The 25,454-nt window shown below is 55.5% G+C and overlaps 1 protein-coding gene across 4 annotated transcripts in view; it reads left to right on the top strand.

The window, feature by feature from the left end:
* Positions 1-21,668, top strand: part of NFIC (nuclear factor I C) — a 62,605-nt gene extending 40,937 nt beyond the window's left edge. Inside the window, exons 7-11 of one of the 4 annotated variants that reach the window (XM_054578074.1) lie at positions 5,629-5,754; positions 7,971-8,155; positions 8,780-8,927; positions 11,051-11,136; positions 15,446-15,608. In XM_054578074.1, coding sequence (XP_054434049.1) covers positions 5,629-5,754; positions 7,971-8,155; positions 8,780-8,927; positions 11,051-11,136; positions 15,446-15,463 — 563 coding nt within the window. In that variant the 3' untranslated portion in view covers positions 15,464-15,608. Of the gene's footprint in view, positions 1-5,628; positions 5,755-7,970; positions 8,156-8,779; positions 8,928-11,050; positions 11,137-15,445 lie in introns of all 4 variants that reach the window. The other 3 variants (XM_054578073.1, XM_054578076.1, XM_054578077.1) reach the window with 3 other exon arrangements.
* Positions 21,669-25,454: the final 3,786 nt, after the last annotated feature.

Genomic DNA, 25,454 nt, shown 5'->3' with positions numbered 1-25,454 from the left:
CCGTAGCCCACAGGCTTGCGTTACAGTGGAGCAGGCGTCCCTGTTATTTCTCAGCTTATCAGCAGGGGTGTGTGTCGTGCAGTTTTAGAAGCATCTCTCCATCCAGTCCCTTACCCCTTATCAAGGACTCACCCCATGAGATAGCCTAGGGGTTATGAACGTGGACTCGAGTCCACGAGTCCTTGGAGCTTCGTAGTGACCCTACCTCTCTGAACCTCAGTTTCCTCCTCTGTGAGAAAGGGACGTTAATACCTGCAGTCCTCACCTTATAGGAGTTTGTGGGGATTAAGTACGTTAATACATCTGATGCCCCTAGAACAGGCCTGGCACATGAGAAGCACCCAGTAAAACCTTAGGATCTGTTTTCTCCTCCTCTCTCCCTCCCTATCCCTGTAGAGCCTGCTTTCTTATAAAGGTCTACACAAAGTGCCATATCTACAGGATTCCTGAAAAGCAACATTACAATGAAGAGAGCAGGGTCACACATCAGAGAGACCTGGGTTTGAATCCTAGCTCTGCCCTTGACTCACTGTGTGGTCTGTGTAACTTTGGGCAGGTACCTTAACTTATCTGAGCCTCAGTTTTCTCATTCCAAATTGGAAGCGATAAGATAACTCTTCTTTCAGAAAGTTGGAAGGAGGAAATGGTAGAATATGTGTAGAGCGACTGTATGGCACTTGAAAAGTACCCAGGAAACAGGAGAGTTTATTGTTGCTTGTATCTTTGTAAAATATCCATCTCTTTGAATTGGCTCTAACACTCCTGGTTGTTACTTCTGAGATCTCAAGGGTCCTCCCTCTGCAATGGTGTGGGCTTCCAAAGCAGGTACCTATTCTAGGAGGACCTGTCTCTGTGTTTATTAGGCTCTAATTTATGGGTCACTGTGTCTCTATGGTTCTGTCTCTGTGGCTTCCCTGTCTCTGTCAGATTTGTCTTTATAAAGACCCTGTATTCACCCCTGACTGGTGTGGCTCATGGGTTGGGCATCATCTGGCGAACCAAAAGGTCACTGGTTCGATTCCTGGTCGCGGCACATGCCTGGGTTGCGGGCCAGGTCCGCAGCAGGGGGTGTGTGAGCTGATGTTTCTCTCCATCTCTTCTTCCCTTCCTCTCTCTCTAAAAATAAATAAAACTTTTTTTAAAAATTTCTCAAAAAAAAAAAAAAAGACCCTGAAATCAGTAAGCTTTCAGTTTGATTGTGAGAAATAGAACCTCAAAAGGACAATGCATTTCTCTCGCAAGAAATGTCTAGCCATCGGTAGCCCTTGCAAGTGTGGTGTAATGTAGCTCCTGCCTTATACTCCACTGAATGAGGTTTTCATTTTCACCTCATGGTCCAAAATAACTGCTGGACCTCCAGACACCATGTCTGCATTCCAGCCAGCAGGAAGGAAGAAGGGTCAAGACTGGGCTTATCCTTTTACTTTAAAAATAAGTCTCAGAAGATGCACTTAGACCACCTCTGCTTATCTCTGTGTCCCTCAGTCATGTGGCCATACTCTGCTACAAGGGATACTGGGAACTGTAGTCTTATTGTGGTCAATTATGAGTCCGTCTAAAATTTAAGGGTTCTGTTACTAAGGAAGAAGGGTAGAGCAGATATTGGAAGACTTCTGCCCTGTCATTTACTGATTGGGAACTCAAAAGCACTTCTAATTAACTCTGTGATTGAAGTATAAAGTATATACTATTTAGACCTGAAAGACAACCTCTATGATGTAGCCATAGCAGCTCTGAAGGGTAAAATTATAGCCTTAACTATTGATTGGGAAAAGAGCAAGGTCGGGAATAAAGAACCTAGCTTTCAATTCGGGAAGCTTAAAAAAGAAAAACAAAGTTTTAAAAGGAAGGAAATGTTAGAGCAAGTCACTGTGGCTTGGTCTGACCTTTTTGACCTGAGAGTGGAGTGGCACCAATGGAGGAACAAGGAGGAAACCTGGACCAGCTTCTGGTGTGTGATGGGGAATTAGGGGGCTGGGAGGGCGTGTCACAGGCAGTCTGTCCCCCTCCAGCTGCCATTGGTTGTCTCCAGTGATGGCAGCCTCACTCCATCCTATGGGGGCCTCAGTAAAAACCCTGCTGTACGCCTGTCCCTGCCCTGCAGGTGCTCACAGCCTAGTAGGGGAGGCGGATACTTAGGTCCTCTTTCCCCACTCCTCCTCCTCTTCCCCTCCTCCTGGTTTTCTCCAGCTTCCTGTCTAGACAGCCCCCAATTAGTTGCTCATTAAGGGGATTAAGCTGATTGGAGCACTTTCTCCTTTCTTCTGTTGTGGTTGCCAAGGGCAGTGCTCAGCCGACTCCCAACTCCAGCAGCCATACTTTGTTGCTTGGGAGGGTTAGGGGCCTGGAGGAGATCATGCCAGTTCCACCCAGGCAAGACCCCCACAGCCACATCTTTCAGGCCCCATGAGCCAGCCTCCAGGCCATTGTCCTATCCATGCCTGCGCCAGGAGTGCCCTTTCTCCTCCTGGCCACTCCTCCTGAGGCCTTCCCTGACTACCCACCCAAGTGGGGCAGAAAGGGTACCCACTGCTCAGCTCCCAGGGTGCTTTGTTTTTGCTGCTTCTGTGGGCCTTCTGGGGAGTTAGGCTTTTCACAGAGGTGGTTATTATAGGAGTGAAGCAAGCAACCCCCGCCCCATCCTGGCTCCCTGGCTCTCTCCTCTGCCCTGTGCATGGCAGAGCGTGGCCTGTGGAGTTAGAGTTGGGTTTGAATTCCAGCCCCACCACTTGTTGACTTTGTGGCCTTGGGCAGGTGACTTCTTCCATCAGAACTTGATCACCACTTCTGTGAAATGGGGGTGACACCTGTAAGCCTCGCACAGGGCAGTTGAGAGGATGAGGGGACAGCAGGCTCAGAGGGCTCTGCCTGAGACCTTGCAAAGGGTCCTTACCCAGGGTGACTCTGCCCCCAGGGGACACTGGGCAATGTCTGGGGACATCTGTGGTTGTCCCCAGTGTCCACAGTGCTAAGGGAGAGAGGCCTGACTGCATAGTTAATACTCCCCCAACAACGGCTGGTCACAGCAGAACTAAGCACTCCATCCACCACATGCTCTTGTTGACCACCGGGTGTTCTGAGGCCCTGGAGACCCAGCGGTCCGCCCCCACAGCCTGTGGCTTGCCCCTCAACCTGCTTCCCTTATGCCACACTTGAATAATGAACAGCAGAGCTGGCATTCCAGTGGGGGGTGGACTTGTTTGTTCTACAGACGGATGCTCAGATGGGAGATACGCAGGCCTGCCTGCTCTCTCAAGAGTATGTGCTTCAGTGGGACAGACAAGGATGTATATATCTTCGATGAGGGCCTACAGGATACTCAGGTGGGGACTTGTAGCTGTGTGTACTAAGAGAAAGATAGCTACTTGAATGAGAGGGATATTACAGATTAAAAGGAGAGGCAGGGCTTAGATGGAGGATGTGTTAACTGATGGCAGTAGCTCAAATGGGAGCATTACAGGCCTGTTTGCTGAAGAAACGGGGGATGCCCCAGTGTGGGGGTGCACGCTCAGGGCCCTCTAGAGCCTGCCCAGGAATACGAACGGTTATTCTTGCAGCACCCGCCAGGCTCCCCTTCCCATGCCCTGCCCTGGCTTCCACAGGCCCCATCTCAGGAAGCTCAGAATGGGGCAGGTCCCCACCAAGCTATTTCCAACCAGGACAGGCTGTCCTAGGAAGTCCTCCTGAGCAAGCATCTGACAACACTAACCTGGTTCTGCCACAGCCCTGCACCAGCAGAAAGCCTGCCGCCTCTCCTGCACGAGACAGAGAGAGAGAGAGACAGACAGACAGACACACACACACACACACACACACACACACACACACACACACACACACACACCCCCACCCCCAGCCAGCCTCCTCTCCTGTCCTTGGCCATTTCTCCCACTAGCTCCTCCCATTCCCTGGGAAAGGCCGGGCTCTGGCTTCCAAGGCTCTCCCAAGGCTCTACTGACCCACGTGCCAGGATTTCCTCATTCAAACAGCACGGTGCATCCTCAGGGCCATCAAGGGCGGGAGTGTTTGTAACAGCAAAAGCAGTTGATAGCCTGAGTGGCCATCAGGGGGCCTGGTTCCCAGATCTGGTTCACCCCCAGGCATGCTGTAGGAGAGGACAGGAAGCTCCCTATGTGGAAATGCCACAGGCAAAGGGTGCAATAGCATGCTGGGCGGGACAGGGGTGGGGGACATGTACAGAGGCCACACAGAGAACCGTGGGCAGGAGACCCCAGAAACAGTGACAGCATGCCTCAGAGGAAGGCAGGGGTTCTAACTGTGGTGACTCTACTACGGAGGACACTGGGCCGTGGCTAGGGACATACATGGTTGGCACACGGGGGTGGGGAGGGCTCCTGGCATCGAGTGGGTGGGGGCCAGGAGTGCTGCTCAGCACCCCACAGCGCCCAGGGCAGCCCTGGTGTCAGCAGTGCTAAGGAGAAGTTCTGGGGTCAGGGACCTTGAGCTGGGTGGCAGGAAAGTCAGACCTCTTTGTGGTCTCTATGGATGCATTTTACTTTAAAACACATTTTTAAAAATAGTTTATTTATTTATTTTTAGAGAGTAGGGAAGGGAAGGAGAAAGAGGGAGAGAAACTTCAATGTGTGGTTGCCTCTGATGCGCCCCCTACTGGGGACCTGACCTGCAAGCCAGGCATGTGCCCTGACTGAGAATCAAACCGGCAACCTTTGGGTTCTCAGGCCCGCACTCATTCCACTGAGCCACACCAGCCAGGGCTAAAATACATTTTAAAAATCATTTCTAAACATGCCCATCTCCAGACCCCACTTCTTGGAGATCCCAATTCCAGGGATGGGGCTGGGCCCAGAATGCTGCATTTCTCAGGGAGCCACACCACCATCCTTAACTCTCACATTCGGAGGATAGCGGAGGTGGGCGTGCAGGGAGGAAGGCGAGGGGCGCTCACATTTCTTCAGGGCTAACGAGCCTGCCCCTGGTGTGGTCTGTCCTTTGTGTAAAGATGACAGCAGCTCCTTCCTGAGCCAGGATTTGCTCTGTGCCAGGGTCTCCATGGATTCTCCATGTGCCCATTTTATACCATTCATTCATTGATCAAGAAGGTGTGAGGGACTGAGTTGTCAGGATTCCTGAGGGCCAGGGCAGGAGAGGTAGTGAGACCCCCATCTTCAGAGGAATGACAATAAGCAAGTAATTCCAGCAAATGGATATGTACCAGGCCCTGATCTAATGGTTTCATATGTTGTATCTCATTTAATCCTCCCGCTGTCTCTGCAAGCAAGGCTCTGTTCTGTCCCCTGTAAGGATTAGGGAGTGCAAGCACAGAGGTTCCGGTGCTTGTCCGTGTCCTCAGCTCACCAGGGACCCTCCTGTCTGCTCGCCCTGCTGCCTTCTCCAGGGCTCTGATGTCCCTTGGGAGGACCTATCCCTGGAAGGAGAGAAGGTGGGGGCCCATGTTGGTATCAAAGCCATGGACCCTGGGTGGCTCCCTTGTCTCCTCTGAGCTTAGTTTGTGCCATCTATAAAATGGGCCCCCCCACCCCTTGCCTACAGACTGCTGGGAGAAAGAGGGACAAGGGCTCCAGTAGGGAGGCTGGGGTCTTGGGAGTGGCCTGCAGCCCTGTGACGCTCTGACCCCTCTCAACACAGGCATCTCATCCCCGGTGAAGAAAACAGAGATGGACAAATCACCTTTCAACAGCCCGTCTCCCCAGGACTCACCGCGCCTCTCCAGCTTCACCCAGCACCACCGGCCCGTCATAGCAGTGCACAGTGGTGAGTGCCCAGGCCCCAGGTGGCGGGGTGCAGCCAGGCTCTCCTCTCGGTCCCCTCGGGGCCTGGGAAGTCCGACAGCTGTCTGAGCATGAATCCTACTGCTAGGCAAGGAAACCGGGAGGTGCCATGTGGAGAGGACCCAGGCCTGACTTTGGGCCTCAGTTTCCCCTTTTGCATGAGAAGGAGGCACAGCCTGTGGCTTGCCCCTCTGCCTGCTTCCCTTATGCCACACTCGGCTAACCCCCAGACGATGGTGTTGGGTGGCCCCAGAGAGAGGTAGATGCTTCTGGCACGTGGCTAGACACAGGCCATGCAGGTGATAGGGGGCCACTCCTGGTCACACAGACAGGAATTGTCACCCTAATAGCAGAGGAAAATGGACTCCAGCAGTCACAGGGTGTAAGCTGAGCCAGGCACTCTGCACTGGGCCCTCCCTAATGTCACCTGTCAGCTGGGGCTCCCCCCACCCAGAGCTGTCAGTGGGACTAAATGAGTTAAATTGTGGTAAGCTCTCAAATATTGTCTGTTATCTCCAGTTATGACAAGGACTTGGTTCCATGCAAGGGCAGACACGCAAATAGGGAGGCAGAAAAATCATAGTGCAGTGGTTTAGACCAGCAGCTGGCAAACTGTGGCCCTCTGAGCCTGCTCTTATAAAGAAAGTTTTGTTGACCCACAGCCATACCCATTCTGTGGTGACTTCCGGGCTATGACGGCAGTGCTGAGTGGCTGCAACAGAGACCACCTGGTAAAAAGCCAAAAATGTTCACTATCCCGCCATGGGCTGGAGAGAAAAAGGGGGACGACAGTTGAATGGGCACAGGGCTTCTTTTTGAAGTGATAAGAATGTTCTGGAATTAGAGTGTGAATATACTGAATGTCAGTGAATTGTTTAGAAAAGGGAAAAAAGCAAATACCACAACGAAATATTATTTGGTTATGAAAAGGAGGGAGGCGCGTGTCTACAATGTGGGTGAACCTGGGGACTGTGACGCTCAGCGAGAGACGCCAGACACAAAAGGTCACGCAGTGTGTGGTTCCGTTCATGTGAAATGTCCAGGACAGGCACATCCACAGAGACAGGAAGTGGTTGCCAGGGGCTGGGGGATGGGCGATGTTGGGGGCAACTGCTCATGGAATATGATGTCTTCTTTTGGGGCTGATGAACATTTTCTAAAAGAGAGTGTTGTGATGGTTGCACAGCTCTGTGAATGTGCTAAAAACCATGGACTTACACTCACTAAAAAGGTGAATTGTGCAGGGGTGGGCGATAGCAGGTTTACAGTTGTTTGTATGAAAAAAAGACATGCAGGTTACGGATATTATACAATAGCTATATTAACTCAAAAGAGTGTCACAGTGGCCCTAAGCTGGTGTGGCCCAGTTGGTTGGCATGTCGTCCCATAAACCAAAAAGTCATGGGTTCAATTCCCAGTCAAGGCAAATGCCTAAGTTGCAGATTCTTCCCCGGGCCAGGTGCTTACAAGAGGCAACCAACCGATCAATGTTTCTCTTTACATCAGTGTTTCTCTCCCTCTCTCCACCCCACCCCTTAAAACCAATCAGCATGTCCTCAGATGAAGATTAAAAAAAAAAGTCACAGTAGCACAGTGCACTTAGGTAAAATCTTGTAAGTGCTCAGATTGCTGGCCTTTGTTATTTACACATTCTTGCTGTCAAAATCAGTAAACAAACTGAATTCCAGTGACCTGCTTGGGTTAGCCGCACTGCCTCCTGAGGTGGCTGAGTTCAGACCCACTTTTGTCTACCCCTGTATAGTATGCAAATTATATCTCAATTTAAAAAAACATTGACCATCCAGCCCTTTACAAAAAGAGCCAGCTAAGCCCAGGGTTACGGATTTGGGTCATGGGGCCAGATGGCCTGAGCTCCAGCCCTGGGTCTGCCATCTGCTTGCTGTGTGGTCTGGGGCAGAGGGCATAACATTTGAGACCTACCATGTGACTTCTGTTCAAAACAAACAAACAAACAAACAAAAACAAGGATGATACCAGAACTCTGAGGGTTTTCCCTGAAAGTCAGCAAGTTTGGGCATGTGAATGACCACGGGGCCTGGCCAGCAGGCACTGCTGGGTCCTGCTGCTGTCATCGTTATCAAAGGTCCCCGTGATGCAGGCGCCGCCCACAAACGCAGTCACAGAGAGCAGAAGAGACTAGCCAGGGCCCCCAGTAACCACCCCTTTCTCTCTCTGCAGGGATCGCCCGGAGCCCTCACCCGTCCTCAGCCCTGCACTTCCCCACCACCTCCATCCTGCCCCAGACGGCCTCCACCTACTTCCCTCACACAGCCATCCGCTACCCTCCTCACCTCAACCCCCAGGACCCGCTCAAAGATCTCGTCTCACTGGCCTGTGACCCGGCCAGCCAACAGCCTGGACCGGTGAGTTTGGAGGGTAAAGACCTCCCTTCCTGTGCTGGGCTCCAGGCAACCTCCCTGGGGCCCTGGACTGTCTCAGGTGGCCTGGTGTGCATCCTCTATTTTAAATGGTTTTCTGAACGATGGAGGTCCACAGTTCTCTCCTGAAGCACTTGCATCTGGGTTGGTTCAGAATTCAGGTTTTTCAGATGTTAGAATTGACAGCATGTATTTTATGAAGTGCTTCAAACACGATCCTATGGCTGCTCAGGCCTGCTTTTCTGCCAAACTTCCACAGAAAGCTTTCGGTGTTCAGAGCTTTTTGGATTTTGGAACTGCTGGCAAGGCATTGGATGGCTAGGTCTTGGTAGTGAATGAGGAAGAGCGGAGGGACCACCCACAAGGTTGACCCACGTTGTTTAGAATGAGGCGGCATCTTGGCATCTCGTGGAAGAAAGCGAGTGGGTATAAAGGGGCTTAAGGAGGAGACGAAGGGAGTGCAGTCCCAGGATGCCGGAGGCCTGCAGGGCCCGTACCCACCAAACTCGTCCGGCCACACCAGCCTCGTCCCCCAGCAGGACCGCGGACAGCAGCCTGAGGCAGAGGGGGTGCCGCCACCTTAACCACCTGTCTCTCTGTTCCCCCCAGTTAAATGGAAGTGGTCAGCTCAAAATGTCCAGTCACTGCCTCTCTGCTCAGATGCTGGCACCCCCGCCCCCTGGGCTGCCGAGACTGGCGCTTCCCCCTGCCACCAAACCCACCCACGAGGGAGGAAGCACGTCACCGACCTCACCCTGTAAGCACTCGGGAAGTGGTGCCTGTGGCAGGGCGGGCGTCCCCAAGGGGCCCCCTCCACTCCCCTCCCCGACTGCTGGGGTTGGGGCTCAGGCCCAGCCTGGTGGGTACTGGCGAGTCCTGTGGGTCCCCAGATACAAGCCTTAGGAGACGGCAGGGGCAAATCTGCGGTCTGCCCCAACTGGTCAGGAGGCCTGGGGTTCCCATGTGCCCACTTGGGACCCCTAAGCCTTCCCCCAGCAGCAAGTCACTGACAACAGATGAAGATTTCCAAGTGGTGGCCCGAGGGCCGGAGTTGGCCCTCAGCTGCCCTCTGTGGAAACGGAGACTCCGTTGTTTTGTTAAAATCAGGATGTTTTACATAAAAATTCCAGAGTTCCGAAATCTTGGGAAAAAAGGATCACAGTAGGCCCTGTTTTTGCCAGTGACCTGGACTGAGCCATACATGTAGATGGGACAGTCCTCACCTATTCGCTTGACCTCTCAGAAGGCCCTGGGTAAGCCACCCTGTCTTGTAGAACTTGCCATTCTTGATGTGGCTCCAGATGGTAGCCTGGCAGAAGTCCCTGAGTTGGTCTCCTCACCTTCTAGAATCTTCTACTCTCTGGATTTGGCTCCAGATTACAGCTCACTGCCTCCCCCGCCATCCCCCGGATTCATTTGTCCCATCTGGGGCTGCTCCCGGCTGGGAAACCACTCCCAGATTCCTTATCCTGGGGTCTACCCATCAGCAGGGGCTCTGTGCCCAGACTCCCCCTGGATCCCGGGACAGGCTTGGGTGGGCCATCCACACGTCACCAGGCTGCCTCGCTTAGGGCTGCTGACCCCACCATCCTCCTGGTGCCCAGCACCCAGAGCATCTGTCCTGCGTCCTGGGCTGAGCAGCCCCAATTGGGCAGGCAGTCTCAGAGCCCCCAGACTTCTCCCCAACATCTCATGCTGCCCCTCATCCCTCTTTTGAGTGTCCCTCTTCCTCACTCCCCAAATGAGATTTCCTCACCCCACCTGAGAAAGAGGGGCTGGCAGTTCCATCTGGGCCCTGCTAGCCCCATTCCTTGCGTGCTGCACACCTTGCCCCCAGCAACCGCTGCCTGCCAAGACCCAGGGCAGCTTCAGGTACAGACAGGCTTTGTCTGAACACGAGATGCAGTGTGGGACGCTGGGTCAGATCCTGCCTCTGCAGCTCACTCCTTGTGTGACCTTGGGCAAATGTCCTCCCCTCTCTGAGCCTCAAGTTTTCTCAGTTGCAAAATGAGTCAGTCACAATGCCGGACTGGTAGAGTGGTGGGGAGCAGGCCGCTGCCATAGAGCAGGGAGAACATGTAGTGCGACGTCACGTGCAGAGTAGAGTCGGTGTGCCGTGATGGCGGTCACCGGCTGGCTACATACTTTCTCTGTGAAATGGGGGAAATAACGGTGGTTTCATTGAGGTCGCTGAGGGTTAAATGAGATTATGCCCAGTGCCTGGCATACAGTAGATAATAGATGCAGAATAAACATGAATTCCCTCTTCTTCCCACCACTGGGTTCTTAACTACAAGTTTAGCCTGCCTCCCCTCTTAGCCCCCCAAACCTCATTGCCTCCCGCTTCCTTTCACCCTGGCCAAGATCATGCAGGGACCCTCCACCACCCTAGCCCCAACCTGCCTGAGGCCCTGGACCCATGGTGGCACCCAGCAATGAATTATTCACTTGCCCACAAAATGAGATGGACCAAGTTAAAATACAAATACACACGCACACGCACACACGCATGTGGATGCAAATAGCCAGCCTTCCCCATGTCTCTCCAGGAGGGAAATTAATAAATAAAATAGCCTCAATAATTGATGGCACCCTGTGTGGGATGCAGGCTGCTGTTGCAGGATGGACCAGGCAGTGGAACACCCTGAATAATTCACAGGCGGTTTCTGAATTATGAATCTCTCATCCTGTGCCTTCGTTCCCAGCAGACACCCCTCCCAAGTGACCCTGGGGGCCTGTGACTGCGGGCTTTTCTGGGTGCCCAGATTGGCCGAGGGAGGGCACTGGGTGCTCTGTGACCCTGGGCAGCGGCCACCCTCTCTGGGTGCTCCCGTGCGGCCCCCTTCGCTAACGGGCTCTCGGTCTCTCTCCTCCTCGCAGCCTACTCTACGCCCGGCACGTCCCCTGCAAACCGTTCCTTTGTGGGATTAGGACCAAGGGATCCAGCGGGCATTTATCAGGCACAGGTAGGGGCCAAGAGGCCGGCTGGTGGCGGGGAGGGAGGGCCAGGGCAGAAGGGCCAGCCTGGGTGTGCAGGGAGAGGCCAGCCTGCTGGATCCCATGCCACTCCTCCCTCTCTGTACTCACGGCACAGAGGCCATTAAACATGGGAGGGCGCCCAGCTTGCCACACCCTTCCAGGGCTTCACGTATCGCTGTGGCCCCAAACCCTGCCTACAGTTCCCTGCTAGGAGACCCTCATGGGCTATTGCCACCCCAGGCACATCTGTAGAGATGAGGAGACTGAGGCCCACAGAGGTGAGGGCATTTGCCCAGGATCACACAGCACATCGGCCAGAGCTTTCAAGCCCCCCCAGTCTTCGCCCCTTCCGTGTCATAGGCCAGAGGGACCGTGGGGCGGAGGCAGGGGATGGCAGAGGAGTCCAGAATGCCAGGGACAGGTGTAGAAACTGAGGGGCAGCCTGTGACAGGTGATGGGGCCTCCACCTCAGGCCGCCACCTGCGAGGCGGGGAGAGTGGCAGCAGAGGCAGAGTTGGCATTACTGCAGCTGAGAGTGCACCAGGGTGGGGGCGGGGGGAGGCAGGCTGAGCACGAGACCAGGAGGCTCAGAGAGAAGGAGCAAGTTGCCTGAGGTTGCACAGCAGTGGAGGACAGATCCCCGGTAGATCCAGAACTGGGACTGGCTCCCACCTTCTGGTGGAGTGGGAAATGGCCTCAGACCCTCATCCGTGTATTCTGACTCCAGCCTTGAGTCAGGGTTCGAGTCTGTGCTGTGTGCAGGTGGGGAATGTGTTGGCAGACAGTGTCCGAGGGTGGTGGCTAGACCCTGGAACCCTTGGTTTTTGGTGCCTGCCCGTTAGGGAGGGGAGTGCAGAAATTAAAATAGCCCAAGAACAGCACCAGCTCCCACAGGCCCTCTGAGAAACCAACCCAGAGCTCCCCAGCAGCTTCGAATCACCACAACCACGGAGAGTGGAGATTTGTGGGGTCCCTGGAACCACATTCAGATCCTCCAGCCACCGGGGGAAGGTCTCTTGCAGCTGCATACAGAGCGCGGGTGGGGAGGAGGTAGCAAGGCAGCCACGTCTCTCATTCTCCCTGGAGGTCAGAGCCGGGCTGACCAGGCCCAGAGAGCCACCGCTGCAGCCTGGCCCCCCGGGACCCTCCAAGGCGGGCCTGGTTACAGGGAACCGAGTGTGTGGGGAGGGCCTGGCCACGGCTCTCCCTCGCACACCCAGCCCTGCTTTACCCTCTCTGCCTCTTCTTCTGGCCTTGGGCACCTCCCGGGGAGCCTTTGAAGGGCCTGGAATGTTAAGGGACCAGTTTCATCCAGAAAGAGCACCGAGCGGCCGAGACCGTCCCACGCACCCTCGCACACCCACACACTAAGTGGCCGGCCTTGCAGAGCCCCGGCTGACTGGGATCCAGATAGAGGGCTCGCTTGATCAGGGTCACCCAGCAAGCCGGGGGCAATCCAGGGACTCCTTGCTTCGAGTTTTGGGTCCCCCATGGCCACCCTTCCTGAAGTTCCAGCAGTGTGGATACCCCACCCTTCCAGTGCTCAGGGAGCCAGGCATTTCCTCTCCCGCCCCCACCTCTCAGCCCTCCCCACAGGGGGCTGGGAATGTCCTGATTGCTTCAGAAACCAAAGTTAATAAAAACAACAGAGAAGGGGCCCTGCCTGCCTAACCCTTCCCCAGCCACCCTCCACCTCACCTCCTCCATTATCAGTCTCTGCATGGGGGGCCGCCCCAGGCGGACAGCCTAAAAAGGGAGGGAAACAGGCAGGCAAGGACAGGCGCCTTTGCTTCTACAGGCTTCTCATTGCACACTGGTCAGGGGGATGATGGGGACCCGGAGAGGGTGGGACAGGGCTGGTGAGGGGGCCTTCAGGACGCTGCCTAGGGGGAGGGGTGTGGACCCCAGTAGCAAAGGCCAGCCAGGCAGAGAAGGATGAGGGCATCTCGGCCAGGGCTCGGCACTGACAAAGGCTGGAGGTGATGGAGAAATGGCTGGAATGTGGAAAACCTCAAACGTGGGCTTTGGCAGGGGGCCGTGGGGAGCTATGGAAGGGTTTAGAGTGAGGGAGGGGCACAGCCAGCCAGGTCTGGGAATTGGAAAGAATTTTCTGGGACTGATGTTGGTGGGGGGAAGCATGGAAGTGAGATGGCAAATTGACTAGAGACCCCCAAGGGGACCTGGCTTATGGGGCCAGTCAAAGGCCCCAGTCTGGGTGAACAGGGAGGACAGTTCTGGTCGGGGGACCCCACTGGCACTACACAGGCTGGACCCTGGGTCACTGGACTAAGGGCATTCCAGGCACTGGGTGGGGTCAGGCCTCCCTTCCCCCGCAGAAGGGAGGGAAGGGAGGAGAGGAAGCCTTGAGCGAGACCCCGCTCCCCCATCTCGGAGCCCCTGTGTAGAGGCCTCAGAGCTTAGAGGCCTCTGGTTTCTGGCCCTGTCAGCATTTCTGCCTCTGCCTTCATTATTCCTGGCAGGTTTGCTTTCCTCTGCCCCCCCGCCCCCACCCCCAGCCTGCAGTGGCTCTTCTCTCTCGCTATGTACCCTCCTACCTTCCACCCCATCAGTGTCCCCTCCCGATCAATATTTCCTTCCCCATCAGTGCCCCCTCCCCTTAATCAATATCCCCTCCCCTGATCAATATCCCCTCCCCTATCCCCCATCAGTGCCCTCTTCCCTTGATCAATGTTCTCTCTCCTATCAGTGCCCCCTCCTGAACAATGTCCATTGATCTCCGCCTGGTCAATTACCTGCCTTCCCCATACGCCCCGACCCCCTGCCTTTCACCATCAATGCCCCAGTCCTGAGCTGGCCGTCACTCTGGCCCTCAGAGGGAGTTCCAGGGACTCGGACACCTCACCCCTCGCCTGTGTGATGCGGTGCCCCCGGCCGAGCATTTTACACCAGACCCTTGCGGCTCCGGAGCCCGTCACACCCCTTCAGATGAGTAAACCGAGGGCCAGAGTGGTTAAGCCACCGCATGCCCAAAACCAGTCTGGTGGCTCCAGCCAGCCCAGGGGGACGCCAGAGCCCAGACCTCACCCTGGCACTGCACTGCCTCAGTCTCCCTCTCAGCTCAGGGGGAGGATGTTGAGTTGAGGGTGCCACCCCCATAACTGGGGCCAGAGCAAGGCAGGCAGCATGGGAAGCAAGGAAAGAGGGAGGAAGGGCCAAAGGGAGGCCGGCCACCACTGGAGAGGGCCACGCCCAGAGTCTGTCTGGTTGCCAAGGGAAACCAGACATGAGGTAATGGCCAAGATGAACTTGAACTTGGTTGGAGGTTGGGGGCTGGGAGCCACAGCGCCAGTTTGTTGGGATGGCCCAGCTACTGCAGGGCAGTCTGGTTGAAGGGGATGCAGTTGATTTACAACAGGGGTGGGGGCCGGCACGGCCCCGTCCTCAGGGAAGGGGCCGTTGTCCCCAGGCCCACCCCACACAAGGAGGTCGCATTTCCAGGGGAAGGGTCTGTGTAGCAGCTTGCCTGTGGAAACCGGTGCCAGAGCTGTCCAGTGCAGGCCTGGCCTCCCTTCCAGAAGCCTCTCTCCCAGTTTGCAAAGAGGGAGTCTGGATTCACCGGAGGGCCACGCTAAGGGGTCGGTCCCAGGCAGAGGGGAAACAGGGCTGAAGCCTCTCAGGCCTGGGTGCAAATTCTGGCTTTCTGTTCCCCACGCTGGTGGCCTCGGGCAGATTACTTGACTTCTGTGATCCCCAATTTTCTCCATTCTGAGATGGGGTGGTCCTTCCTTCACAGGAGTTTGGGGGAAATCATTAAATGGGAGAATGTGTTGTTTTTGTTTTTGTTTTTTTAAAAAGTGGAGGCAACCCTGGTCACGGTGCCTGGCTACAGTGGCATTGCATGAGATGGACTTAGAGTGAAACGACAGGTCCCCACGTTTCACACTCAGGGCACTGAGGTTCAGAGTGTTTGTTGCCAGATTCAGCAAAACAAACAAACAAACTCCAGGTTGCTCAGGTAGATTTGAATTCCAGATAAACAAAGTGTTAAAAGTAAGTCTAGTCCGGAAGCTGCTAGGTAGATACTGATGCTAAAAGGTTTAAAGGAAATTCAGATTTCCCTGGGCGTCCTGTGTTTTATCTAGCAGCCCTGCTAAGGAATGAAGTCGCTTGCCCAGGGTCACCCAGCAAGTAATGACAGGTCTGGAGTGGGGGCAGACAAAGGCCACAGGTCACAGGGAGGTGGGCGGCGCGGAGGTGGGTATGGGCAGCAGCAGAGCCTGACCTCCGTTTCTCTCTCTCCCTCTCTTATCTTTTTGTCCCCCTGCGGCCGGCTAGTCCTGGTATCTGGGATAAGAAAGATTTCTTCCCACGCCCTGCTCCTTCATCCCGGGGGTGCTGCACAGCCGGCCCCCAACCCATGTTTTCGGTGGAAAGTTAGAGCAAGCAAGAACATCCCGCCGACTCCCAGCCCAGCTGAACAGACAAAACACACAGACACATACACACAGGAGGAAAAAAAGAAAAAAAAAGGCCAAAAAAAAGACAAACGGGAAAAAAAATCATAAAAATAAACCCACCCAAGCAAGAAGACAAAGGTAAAGAAGACTGCAACGCTTCAGACTCTTGGGACGCCACAGCTAGACCTGCCACCCCTCGGCTGGACCTGCCACCCCTCGGCAGAGGGCATGAGGATCTAACAGTGCCACGGGGTCTCCCTAAGTTACTCATCTCTCGCTGCTGCTCTGGAAGGGCAGGGGCCTGCCTCTGCCTCCACCAGGACCAGGTGAGCGCAGCCTGGTGCCCATGACAGTGCCCAGGCCCCGTGGGGCAGGACACCCAGAAAGGCCACCTCTCCCCCTCGCCCCCATCGTCACCACCGCCAGGATGTCGGCCAGGCTTCCCACACTGGTGTTGGTGTTTTCAAGCAGGAAGGCAGGCACCGTGGAGGCCGGGGTGGGCAGGGAAGTGACAAGGGCAGAAGAGGGTTGTGGGAGACCCTGGTCATCACCAGGGGACAAGGACGTGTGGCAGATTCTTTCTCAGGAGTGTCCTACGGTCGGTCATGGGACGTCTACCTGCCCCAAAGCGTGCATGTGCTGGGCTGGCTTGGGACTCGGTCTTTCATCCCCACGCCTGTCTGTTTGGGAGGAGAAGTCTCTATGCAATTGCCCCCCCAGCCCCACACCCAGCGGCATAGAAGGCCACCCCCCACCGTACCCGCCTGCGGCTCCACACCCCAGGGTAGGGATCCACGTTGCACACACTGTAAGAAATGCACTTTCCAAGGAAGGGGCTGTGGGGCGGAATGGAAAGACCCAGAGGTCTTCAAGAAAGGGGGTCATCTGGAGTCTCCATCCACTGAGCCCTGGGAGGGGAGGGCCCCTCCCACTTACCCAGAGGAGGTGGGAGGTGAGAGTGAGTGGATTAAGTGCCTGATTCCCACCGCCCGCCCCTCTTTGTCCAGCTGAGACGTGAGAGTGGCCGTGGGCATCCCCACCCCCTCCCCCACAACCCCTCCACCTCCAGTCCCCGACCCCTCATTGCTATGCTCCCCTCAGAGAGACGGGGACCCCCAGTGGGCCCGAGGGGCAGAGCTGGGTGTCCCCCAAGCATCCTGCCATGCTGGGGCGCGGGGGGCAGGGGCGGGGTCTGGGGAAACCGGTGTCCTGCCCCCCACGCCTCCTCTGCCAGTGCCTTACATCCTGGAGCGACACCCCCTCCCTGGTGCCTCTCAGCCCAAAGGGGGACTACAGTTTGCACTTTTATTTCCCCCCAAAGTGGGCACAACCAGGGAGGTGCATTGCAGCTGGGCCCCCAGAAGGACTGCAGTTCACGCGATCCTGGACGGGGTGGGGAATTCTGGCGGAGGGGGTGCCAGCGCCTCTGGGCCCCCTGTGCTGCATAGGGGACCTCCCATCTGCTAAGCGTTTTCCGTTGAGCCGCTCCAAAAACACTAAGCTGGGGACACCGGGTGCCCCCCCACCCCGGCTCCCCAGCCCCATTCCCGCCCCCACCCCAGGATGGCCATCTTGGGCGGGGGGCTGGGAGGGAGTGTTAGGTGTTCTAGGGTCACAAGACCCCAACACAGGGACCCCCTCCCGGCCCATCCATCCGAGCCCCCACTGGCCACCTCCAGCCTCCATGCCTGGCGCTGAGGATTACCTACCCCACCATGACCCCTACCCTGGGCCTAGGCCAAAGTTGTTGCCCTGGGCAGGGCCTCTGCCTCATCTGCCCCCAGCCTGGCCCTCTGCTCCTTCTCTCGGTACCCCTGGGCCTGGCCAGCCTCCCCCCACCACACACACCTCCAGAAACCGGACTTTCCTCCCAAACCAGCCCCAAGGGGCTTGGCGAACCCACTTGATCTTACAGAGAAAGACGCAAGACCCTTCCCCATCGACACCCCCTCCCATTGTCCAGAGGGGTTAAGAACCCTTGGTCCGTCCATGGGTCCCCAAGGCCCTTCCAGGTGGCCACTGGGGACCAAAGCATGGGCCGCTCTTCGGGAGTGCAGGAGGGGAGGGCAGCTAGGGTATCCGGAAGCTTCTCAGCCGGGAACCTTAGGGTGCAGGTAGGCGTGGTAGGGGAGGGGGCGCCTGGCAGCCCCCAGCGATCTAACTTTGCATGGTGCTTAGTCGAGGACTCCTGTGACCTGGCTCCTGCCGTCAGCTCGCTGACGCTGACACTGCATGGCAAATTATACCTGGCTCTATCTCCCGTCCCCAGCCTCCCAGCCCCCACTACTGCCCCCTCCTCTTTAAAAAAAGATACAAAAAAACCTTTAAAAAAGTCCATGTTTCCTAATTTGCACGAAATTTTCTACCACATGATGTGCCTTGCCTTCCGAAAATAAGTATTACCTTTAAACAATATCAGCGCAAAGGTAGCTGCATGCCCTGCTCGTGTAGTTAAAAAGAAAAAAAGACAAAACAATGACATGAAATAAAAAGTAAAAATGGAAAAGGGATGTATTTCTATTTGTAAAAAAATAATAAACAAGAAGAACTTTAAAAAAGATACATGCTAAAAGAGCAATTGCCCCGTGATCGGCCCCACCGCCCACGCCCCACCTGCCCTGGGCTCTTGTCTCCGCGGCTCCTGCTGCATTGGGGGTGCTCCCTGGTGCTCTGCCACCCCCAGCCCCGCCCCTGGACTCCAAGGGGTCATTTCTGAAGCCCCCGCCCACAGCAGCAGCAGACCTCAGGAGTGAGCCCTTGGGCCGCCGGCCAGTCCCCCAGATGCCACGCATGCGTGCATGACCCCAGGCAGCACCCTCCCGGGGTGGCCGCCCTGCCGACAGCCAGACTCCCCCACCCCTTCTTTCATGCAGGCTGGCATCCCTCTGGCTCAGGGTCAAATTGCTCTCCCACCCCCAAAGAGGCCCCCCTCTCTTCTCCTGTGCACCTCCTTCCTTCTTGCCAAAGGACCCACTTGTCCCCTCTCCCTTGAGACCGGCATTGGGTGTCAATTTCCTCCTGCCCTCTCCTTGCCCCTCAACACCCACTTCTATGTCTTCCAGCTGTGACTATGGAGGGTATCTGGTATGAAACAAACAAAAAAACCAAACTTGATATATGCAATATCTGTCTGTCTGTACCTGTAGGTCTAGCCCAGCCACTAGAGGCCCAGTTAGGGAGCCAGAGGGGTCAGGGACAGTTGGGGACACCCCATCATAGGTCTCCGGGTGGCTGGCCATGCTGTTGTCTTTTCTCATTTTTTATTTTCCTTCTTTTTTTTTAAGTTCCAATTTCCTCTACCTTCAACTCAACCAAAGGTGAGACAATAGCAGATGGTTAGTGGGGTGTCCCGGCAGGGGGGGCCGGGCTCCCCACGCTCAGGCCTCCACCTGGGGGGACACACCAGTTGGATGATAGTCCCCATTTATTTGCTGCCGCCCCCTTGGACTTTAAAATTGTCTCCAGAGCAGGGTGGGGCTTTGCAGAAAGGGCCCAGCTTTCATCAGCCATCACATGCTCATCCCATGTTTTCTTCCCAAAAGACACCTCAGCAAGCCCCAGGGGATGGAGGCAGAGCCCAGACCGCAGCCTCTGCTGCTGTGACAGTGCCCTGAAGAACTGTCACTTGGCTGGAGAGCCCAAGACCACGCGTGTCACTTTTCCTGTGGCTCATTTCTGCTTTTCACACTCTGCCCCCGCCCCACAGCGCCGCCCTTCCTTGCCCTGCGCTGTGCGATCGCATCTTGTCAGCGCCATTGCTGAGCACTGTAGGCAGTTCCTTCCCAGCCAGCGTGTTATCCTGAGATTGTTGGTTCCCATTTCTTGAAAAAACTATAGGGTCCCTGTTGGGCTAAACTCCCAGGTGCCTCCCTGCAGGCAGAGTAAGGCAGAAGCACCAGGAACCAGACCCCTGACACCCCTCTGCAGTTTGGGTTTATGCCCAGAGGTGGGGATAGGGGCCTTTGTTGGGTTGGTTTTTTGTGGGGTGTTGTTTTTTTTACATGTATGAAACTGACATCTCAGTCCCCTCTGAAGCCCATGTCACCCACCACCCATCATCCACCCCCACCCATGCAAACGCCCCCAGGCTGACCCTGGCATCCACCTCATGCTGTGGAGAAGAATAGGGAGGCCTCCCAAATATATGCAAACTTCCCCCATCCCTCTCTTGGTTGAGGGCACCAGACGCCTACCAGGGTAGAGAGGGAGGCGTGAGAAGACCTGGCCCTATCTGACTAGGGACAGGGTTCGAGGTCCCCCATGGGCAGATCTGGAACCTAGGTTCTGGCTGAGTTCTGAGCCCCACTCTGAGCTAGACAATCAGACTGGAAAGGAACCCCAAAGGAGACTCGGCGGTGCTGCAGCTCCCCAAGCCGCAGACAACTCCAGGCTCAGTCCCACAGATCCCCTTTCCTGCCCCAGAACCTTCTCTCTGTCCCCAGAGACAGCATTGTTCCAGGGACAGGCAGGCTTGACTGGACAGCAGCCAGTTAGACAGGACGCAGGGGGCGCAAGCCGTCGTCCAGCCCCCTCGGAAGAGGCAGCGCACGGGGCCGTGCCCTCCCTATTATGGCGTCTCCAATGGTACTTTGACCTTCAGTGTAGGGATACATATATATATATATATATATGTATATATATATATATATATGAATTTTTTATTATAATACAGGTTATACAGTGGCTACTTTTTGTTTTGGCCTGGAATCTGTCTCTGAGACCCTGGTTTTTACTTTCCTTCCGAAGGGTGTTGGGAAAGGGGTTCCAGAGACCCACCCTCAAATCCAGCTTCTCCCACATTCCCCCGTCTTCCCCATTTCTGTGCCGCTGGGCACTTTCTCAGAGTCCCATCTCCAAGCTGACAGTCTCTCCCACCATCCACCCATTCCTACGTGTTTCACAGTGTGTGGGGTCTGAACTGACCCCAGAGGCCCACCCTTCCTCTGTCCTTGTGCCCAGCAAGACAGGGAGACAGACCCAAAGCGATACCAGCAGGACTTGTTGCCAGCGATACCAAAACAGACTTTTTCCAAGCAGTGCCTCACATGTCTGCTGGTGTGGCTTTGGGGTTCTCCCCAACTCCCCAGGGGATATTGGGGGAGGTCAGGCCTCAGGAAAGAGGAGGCAGGATCTAACAGGAATAAGGGCTTCAGGAGGGGAAGGAAGTCACACACCCTCAAGCTGCTGCCCCTCCCCACAGCCCTCAACCCACACCTGGCTAGAAGGGGACCCACTGGAAAGGGGACTGGAGCTTCCCCAGTGGCCCTCCAGTTGGGAAACCCAAAGCCCATTCCCAAGGTGTATCAACACTTCTATCTGTTGATCCTCCTATCTAGGGTCCCAGCCAGGCCCCCCGAAACCAAAGCCCCTTCAAGTCCAGAGGTCCTGGCCCCTGCCTCCCACGTCCTGCCCTCTAACCCCGCAGGACCCCACATGGGGAAAGGACAAGCAGAGTGTAGATCGAGGGACAGAGCACACAGCATGGCAGGGGCCAACAGGAAGGGAGGAAAGAGACCCATTTTCCTCTGATTTTCCTTCCTTCCTCCCTCCTTCCTTCCCTTCTTCCCTTCCTTCCTTCCCCAAACTTTTTGGTGGTATTGCTGTTCATTTTCTTTTTCCTCCAAGATATTTTTGAGGGTTTTTTTCTCATTTTATATTTTACTGATATTACCAGGATAGTTTACTCCATTTCTTGCTTTCCGCTTGCTGCACACACCGGGTAACACACCCACGCACCCCGTGCTCATGAACCCAAGTCAGGAGAGGCTCTGGCTGGGTCTGCTCCTCCTCCTCCCCAGTGTGAGGACCGGATGGGGACAAGGGGACATCTGGGCAGGCCTGGGCCCAGCCCGCTCCCTCTCCTGGCTCACCCGCCCTGCTCCCTCACATCATACTCCGATCATAACCTTGTATATTATGCAGTCATTTCGGTTTTCGCAGACGCGCCTAAGTACCATTTACAGAAAGTGACTCTGGCTATTATTATTTTGTTTGTTTGTTTCCCTATGCAAAAAAAAAAAGAAAAAGAAAAAGGGGGATTCCATAAAAGATTCAATAAAAGGCAAAAAAATAAAAAAGAAAAATGTATAAAAATTAAACAAGCTACGCTTCGACTCTTTCTGGCTGTCTTGGGTCCTTTCTGTGTTCAGTGCGCACTGTTCTGTTTTGTGTCAAAGTGAAGGGAAGAGGCTGGAGCGGCAGGTGGCCACAGGAAAAAAAGACCCCAACACTTTGGGTGAGCTGGTAGGTGTCCTGAAACCTTTAGATCAAATGTCCCCAGGGGACTTTTCACAATGTCTGGGGACATCTGTGGTCATGACTGGGGGGAAGCTATTGAAACTGAATGGGTGGAGGCCAGGCTTCTGCTCAACACCCCGCAGTGCCCAGGACGGCCCCCCTCGGGGGGGGGTCCAACCCCCAACGTTCGCAGTGCGGAGGGGGAGGGACCTGCTTTAGATGGTGGGTCTGGATGAGCCCTGGGTTCAGGCCCTTCGCAGCTGTGCTTCTGACAGCTCCAACCCTCTCCCCAGTCCAAGGATGCGAAGCTTCTCCTGACTTCAGCAGTGAGGTTCTGGCGCCCCCTTGTGGGAGGACTGAGGACCCGGACCCAGAAACTAGGTTCTGAGAGGAGGGGTCAGCAGGAGTCCTTCACCCACCACTACCACTGTCTGGCCCCTCCCTGCAGCAGGAAATAGGAGCATTAGCAGGAGATTGTTTTGTGGGGGGGCTCGTATGGGGTCGGGAGCTCAGCCGAGGGTAGGGAGTCAGCTTGGGTGGGGGCTCTTTGGAGGGGGTTCAGCTGGGTTGAAAGGGTCTCAGCAGGGTCAGACCGGGGGACTAAATCTAGTCTTTAATCTCAAGGAAAACCTCAGTGTTTTTCAGCCTTTGGCCCCTAGGACGAAGCAATTACTGGCTTTCAGGGACTCCCAGCACTGCAGACTGTTTACCATCCCTGGATCCCCACTAAATGCCATAAAAGGGAGGCCGGTTTGTGACAACCCAAAAAAAACGAACCCCTGCAATTGGTAGATGCCCCCTAGTGGAGAAGCTCTGCAACCTGCAGACAGACCCTCCTTTCTCCCCTCCCTCCCTCCCCAGCACCCCACCCGCTGGGAACCTCCAGACTGCGCAGAGAGGAGACGGGAAGCAGAAAAGTTCTGTACCTCCAGAGCTGCACTCAGAAAACACGCCTTCCGACCTTCAGAATTTCCCCTCATCAGGGGGGATGTCTCACTGGCCCTGCCCCATCGTCACCTGAATTTCAGCGTAACAAAAAGCTGATATTTATTAGATGCCTTTTGAGTTCTGAGTTCTGGGTTCAGTGCTCAGTTTTGTAGACATTATTTCGTTTAATCCTCATGAAGAACTAGGAAGGATCTAGTTATTTTCCTCCCCTTTTACAGGACAGGACACTTTGGCACAGAGAAGTTAAGTGGGGGCTCCAACTCTTTCTCCATGGAGCCTCCGCCAGGAGTGCTGGACAGGAAGAGTGGGTGCTGATGACGTGCAGCCTCAAACCCCAGCTCCCGGTGTCACAGCTGCCAGGACAGGGCATATGGTAGGAGGGGCCCTCACCTCCCAGGAAACCGTCCCTGTGCTGAACCTGCTCAAAGTTCACGTTCACGGGCAGCAAAAGCAAGATTACAGGAGGAAGGTTGGCTCTGCCCTGGGTCAGGCAAAGGTAGATGGTACCACCTGCACAGTTTCTTCTCACCTTCCCTTCTGCCAGTGAAAAGGGGGCTGGGGCAGCTTCCGTGGGGCAGAGATGTGAACCAAGGCCAGGGGAGGGCCTGGGAACCAAAGGATTTCTATGAACTCATGGGAGCAGGGCCTCAAAAGATCTTGGAGGTAGGAGGGCAGGAGGAAAGGCTGGCTTCCCTGATAAAACCCAGAGGGCAGCAGATATCAGAGGTGAGAAAAGAAAACAGGCAGTGGGTAAAAAAAAATCCTGCAGTGCAGACTGGGTAGAGGTCTGAGACAGCGGGGGTTGCAGGGGATGCGGCAAGCCCCTTGTCCAGGGGTACCTTCCGAGCTTCAGAATCATCAGGTGGTGACCAGGGTTGGGAAGGGTGCGTGTAATGCCCAGCGAACTGCAAAGAGCCCTCCAGGAGGACCTTGGGGTGGGTCCTGGGCCCTCTTCATTAAGGGACACTGTGCCCTGATGGAGTCATTTCCCTGACCCCAGAACCAGGCCTCTGTCTATGAGGTGCAGAGCAGGCATTTGGGATCATGTAGAGCAACCCTGGGCGCTGCCTGGAGGAGGTGAGCAAGAAGCATCACAAGGAGGAGTTTGCCATTCTGGCATGGTTTGGAGGCTCCTCTTCCTCCTCCAGCCCCAGCCTCCACTCCCCCTCTCCTTCCTTCTCCTCTACCCTCACAGTCTCCTCTTCCTTCTCTTTATTACTGTGGAGACAGGAAGGGCCCGGGTAACCCTATTTGTAAGTCCTTATTGGCTTCTTTCAATTCTCTCGGGAACTGAGTCCTGCACTGTTTTTGTTTCCATTGTCCAGAAGGGGATGCTGAGGCTCAGGCAGGTGGGGACATTTGCCCAATTTGAACAGTAAGGAAGTTCTAGAGCCCAGGCTTGCACTACATGATCCCAAATCTGGTCCCTCTGGCTTCCTAGATCTCAAAACTGTGGGAAAATGGGTGGGCAAAGACATGGGGGCATGGACCAGTGATGGGCACAGGGGTAGATGGGTGGGTGAATGGACAGATGAACAGATGGACGTGTGCACAGGAGGTGGGAAGGTACATGGATGGGTGAATAGTAAGTGGGTGGGTGGCTGGGTGGATGGATAGACAGAGGGATGGACAGAGAGGAATGGATGATGGAGGGAAGAAGAAAGGAAGGAGGGAGCGATAATGGATGGCTGGAAGAAGAGTTGGATGGGTAGTTGGATAAATACATAAATGATAAGGAGATGTGAATAAATAGGTGGGTGCATAAATGAAGGGGGTAAGAGGGACGGTGATAAAAGATTTCACAGACATTTGAAGCACAAAGAAGGATGGGGCTCTCTGTGAGGAAGCCACCTCATTTGGCAGATAGTCAGGAGGGAAGTTAGTGAGGTTATGTGAGGCCCCCATGGATTCTAAATCAAAGAATTACCCCTGGGGCCCTTTCCTGCCTCCTTAGAGGAGACGGAGAGGAGAGGGGCTTCGAGAGGGTGGGGCACAGGGGGGAGCGGGACGGGGTGGCCAGAAGAGCACAGGGCCCGCCTGTCATGAGACTCACTGCACCAATGGCATAGACCCTGGTGAGGATGAAGACGAAGAAGAGGCCAGTGCGGCGCGCGGCCCCACCAGTCATGGCTCCCTCTGGGCCGCTGTGGGCAGGACCAGCGCAGGGTCAGTGGCCTGGCCACCAGGTTAGGGGCCTCCCCTTCTTTCTTCTCCTCCCTGCTCCCCAAGACCCCCCAGGGTTGGGCACGAACCTGCCGTGGGACCAGAGCCGCCTGAAGAGTTGCCAGGGGTCTCCAGAATCTGTCCATCTGGTCTCTGTTCTTGCCCCTGTCCAGTAGGTTCTGGGGTGCAGCCCTGGCTGGGGGAGGAAGTGGGCTGCCCAGGGCACCCCAGGGCAGGGTGTGGCCAGCCCCACGGGAAGTGGGAGGTAGTGCCCCCTTCCCTGGGTTCTGGGCTTCCTGGGGAGGGGACCAGGGTTCCAAGCATCCCAGCACCCTACCTCACTTAAGTTCCCTTGCCTGACCCCCTTGCTCCCCACAGCCAGAGCCATGGGAGGGGGAGGCTCAAGAAGGTGGGGAACTCATTTCCTGAGAACCTGCTGCCTGCCAGGCCTTGCAATGGCCTTTAAGCCCCAGCACCTCCTTCAAGCCTCAGACTCTGAGGATCAGAACTCCTGCCTTCATATTGCAGGAGACGACTTG

The sequence above is a fragment of the Pteronotus mesoamericanus genome, unplaced genomic scaffold, assembly GCF_021234165.1.
Source record: "Pteronotus mesoamericanus isolate MK-2021 breed Mesoamerican mustached bat unplaced genomic scaffold, CSHL_Meso_final contig_482, whole genome shotgun sequence".
NCBI lineage: Eukaryota > Metazoa > Chordata > Mammalia > Chiroptera > Mormoopidae > Pteronotus > Pteronotus mesoamericanus.
The sequence above is the reverse complement of the archived record's forward strand: the minus strand, read 5'-3'. Positions and strand labels throughout refer to the sequence as shown.